The sequence below is a fragment of the Lathyrus oleraceus genome, chromosome 5, assembly GCF_024323335.1.
Source record: "Lathyrus oleraceus cultivar Zhongwan6 chromosome 5, CAAS_Psat_ZW6_1.0, whole genome shotgun sequence".
NCBI lineage: Eukaryota > Viridiplantae > Streptophyta > Magnoliopsida > Fabales > Fabaceae > Lathyrus > Lathyrus oleraceus.
The window spans coordinates 365,806,066-365,809,588 of NC_066583.1; the positions used below are offsets into that span (position 1 = coordinate 365,806,066).

The 3,523-nt window shown below is 31.5% G+C and overlaps 1 protein-coding gene across 1 annotated transcript; it reads right to left on the reverse strand.

Moving 5' to 3' along the window:
- Positions 1 to 791: 791 nt before the first annotated feature.
- LOC127084741 (cytochrome b561 and DOMON domain-containing protein At5g47530) lies at positions 792 to 2,406 on the reverse strand. Its single transcript, XM_051025248.1, has 2 exons — positions 1,779 to 2,406; positions 792 to 1,421 (listed from the first exon to the last, which is right to left on the reverse strand). The coding sequence occupies exons 1-2, from the start codon at positions 2,397 to 2,399 to the stop codon at positions 894 to 896; spliced, it is 1,149 nt and encodes a 382-aa protein (XP_050881205.1). The 5' UTR covers positions 2,400 to 2,406; the 3' UTR covers positions 792 to 893.
- Between the last annotated feature and the right edge of the window lie 1,117 nt (positions 2,407 to 3,523).

The window sequence follows — 3,523 nt, forward strand, 5'->3', positions numbered from 1 at the left end:
ATCATATAAAACATTTCTAAAAGGAAAGTGCACTCACAAAAGCCTCTACTGCGCACCTCAACAAGGGAACACCGTTCAAGAGGCTATATCCAAAAGAAGAACTTGCATTGTTGTTCTCGAGATGACCGCGATGAAAAAATAGGAAGCTCCTAAGTCAAAGAACAATCGAAGGAGAAAGAAACACCAAAGTCCTTCCCAAAGTCTTGAGGGAGACCAAGGCAGTCAAGCTCCTCCCCTGGATCATTCGGAGACCAAGGACGAGTTCAATTGAGGAATGCATAGACAATATGACAAGTACACTCCACTTAACATATTATGGGAGAAGATCTATCAGGACTGTGCCAACACAAATTTTAGAAAGGAGGAACCATGCCCCCTTTATTCGAAATTCGTCATGCAACACTGATAACTACATCCTACTGAAGGATGTCATCGAAGGATTGATCAAAAGAGGCCGATTGATTAAGTACGTGAAAGGGGGGAAATATAAAGGGAGAAATCACCCCGTGGCAAGAGCAAGAAGGCCAACAAAGATATGAGTCCATATCTCGCTGTCATCACAAAAGAGCACCATGAAAAAATCTCCCATCTAAGAGGATCATGAAGAGGAAGATAGTTGAGATGATAGTCGTCCACAATCGGGCGGTTTGATATATCTGAATCCTAATTCTTTCTGACGCATAAAACTTAAAACGGGATTTTCTTATGATATAAACTAATATAAATTTAATAATGCACCGTGATTCTTATTTATATAATTAAAAATGTATTAAAAACGTGAAAAATAAGAATACTCAAACCCATCAATACAATCAATATAAATAAAGGTTTTACATAAACAAAAACGAAAGACAATTCAACTCCTATAACAAAATTCTTTAGCAGTTCTTTCTCTATGCACTAAGTTCATGAATTGTCCTCTTCCTTTTCTTCTTCCATGATATGATCCCAGTTCCTACCTCTAACGATATCACAATTATAACCCAAGATCCAATTACACAGCCATAGATATTTCTCCAAATCAAATCACCTCCCAAGATCTGAAGCCCTTTGAAGACATTCCACACAGCCAAAACAATAGTTGTCCAACCAACTATCAAATGAAAAATGTTCCAGAATTTCCTGTACTTGTGATCTTTCTTTGGCCTAAGACAAAAAGCAACACAAACTTGAACCAATGCCAAAGTCATTAAAGTCATTCCTACGCATCTATGTGGATTGTTGTGTACTCCTGGATGACTTCCCATGTATAAACCAGTGCCAAAACCAATAGTGCCAATGAGTAACGCTATAGATTGACAAACCCTATGCAAGTGAAACCATGTTGATCCTAATCCTTCAAATGCTTTCAAGTAACGAGCTAATATTACTCCAATTGGCATTAGTGTTCCCCAACTTACAGCATTTAGAATTGCATGTACCTGTTGAGATACAGTGTTAGTCATTGAAACTAATAAATTCAAAATTTCATACAATTAATACTAATAATATGTGATGAATTCAAAACATAAAAGAAAATGTCATATAGTTTTACTATATCTTTTACCGAATTTTCATTAAATGTAAGTATAAAACTAACTTATACCGGCATTAATTGTATAACCTATATCCTATGAATACAGTCCAACCATTTATTTTTAATATTGTTTGTTACAAGAAGAGGTCAAATGCCATTATTTTTAGGATTCAGTTTCATTTAAACAAAAATAATTTTTTAATTTAAATAAATAAATATTTAAATTAAAAAATAAATAAATAATTGAGTAAATGTTCCTTACATTTTTCAGCCTGGTTCTTGCCTTTAATTTTCCATCAATCTTTTGAGAAACAGTCCCAGACTTAAAATCCAAAGTTCCAAAACTTTGAACATTGGATCCGGTTAAAGCATGTGCTCTGAAAGTTCCATCATTAGAAACCGATCCTTCTTGCCAAACGTGATTAACCATGGAGACGTTTTGAGGAAGTTGCAAACTTGCAAAGATCGTCATACTACCGTCGGCATACATTCCGGAAACATTATAAACGGGAAAACTAATATTACTCTCTTGTAACATAGTTGCATAGCTTGTTATGGATGAAGTATAAGCTTTGAAACTTCCATCAGATTTTCGATATCCAATTAGGGCTTGTGATCCTAGCATGCCCTTTGCGTTAGGGTTTATGGCCCACGCAATCCAACTTGATTCTTTCACATTATTCTTCATGAAAGCAACATCAATCATGCTAGTTTTTGGATTGTAGTTCCAATGTAAAGAGGAATCTAATACGGGTAAATCATTGCATGTTGCATAGTTGGGGTTGTTTGGAAATTTATATGAGCTGCATGGCTCTGAGGTTGTAGGGTTAACGAATGATGTGAAGAGTGTGAGAAACAAGAGAAGTTTTTTAATGGTAGCCATGATTTGAGAAAATATTTGTTTGTGTTTGTGAATACCTGATCCATTACATGCATATGTATTTATAGGGCTACTTGGTAACAAATTTTCGATTTTGCATCCACGTTTATAGGTTTAAAAAGTTTAATCTTTCAACATTGAAGCGAAGGGTTTATGTTATACAATTTAATAGAACAAATATTTGAATTAAAAAAATTCTAAAAAAGAGGTAACAAATTTATATGGTAGTTATCGTAAAACAACCACGTATATTGGTAGTACAGGTGGCACTTAATATTCAAAAATCAAACACCAAACTCGTAGGTTTCAATGTAAAAACATTAAAAACAAGAAATCTTCATAATATTAAGGAAAAATGTATTCAATTCAAAGAGAATGAATAAAAAAAATTAAAGCAATTTTGTGAAATATATATGGATTAAAACTATTCATCAACATGTAAAAAAAATCATTAATTTATTTTTAAAATAATGATTCATTAATCTAGCAATTTTTTATATAATATAATTAATACTACCATTGTTCATTTAATAAAATCATCGGATCCATTCATTATTATTTTTTAATTGATTAATAACCGATGCAACCATAAAATAAATTTTTTATTTTTTATTTTATTTTTATAAATATTTATTAAAATAGTTATATTTTAATACCTTTTTAAAATTAAATAAATACTATAGTGATATATATATATATATATATATATATATATATATATATATATATATATATATATATATATATATATATATATATATATATATATATATATATATATATATATATATATATATATATATATATATATATATTGTAGCTTGGTCAAAGGCCCAATAGAGATAAGATCTGAGTGATAAGTCCAATAAGACAAAACTTAATAAAATTGACCATCATATAGAACTATCATACAAAATCATAAGGAACACTCTCTCTTTCCAAACTTACATCTCACTCATTTTGAACTTGATAACTAACTTGGACGTATGAGTTCTAACCTTGCAGGTTCATCTCAGTGTTGTCGTGTTAGAGATCCGCACCACCGTAGCAGCCAATGCTGCAAATCACACTATATATGGCCTTATTGTAGACGATGGAATTTTTTGCAACATCATTTACTTCGAAAC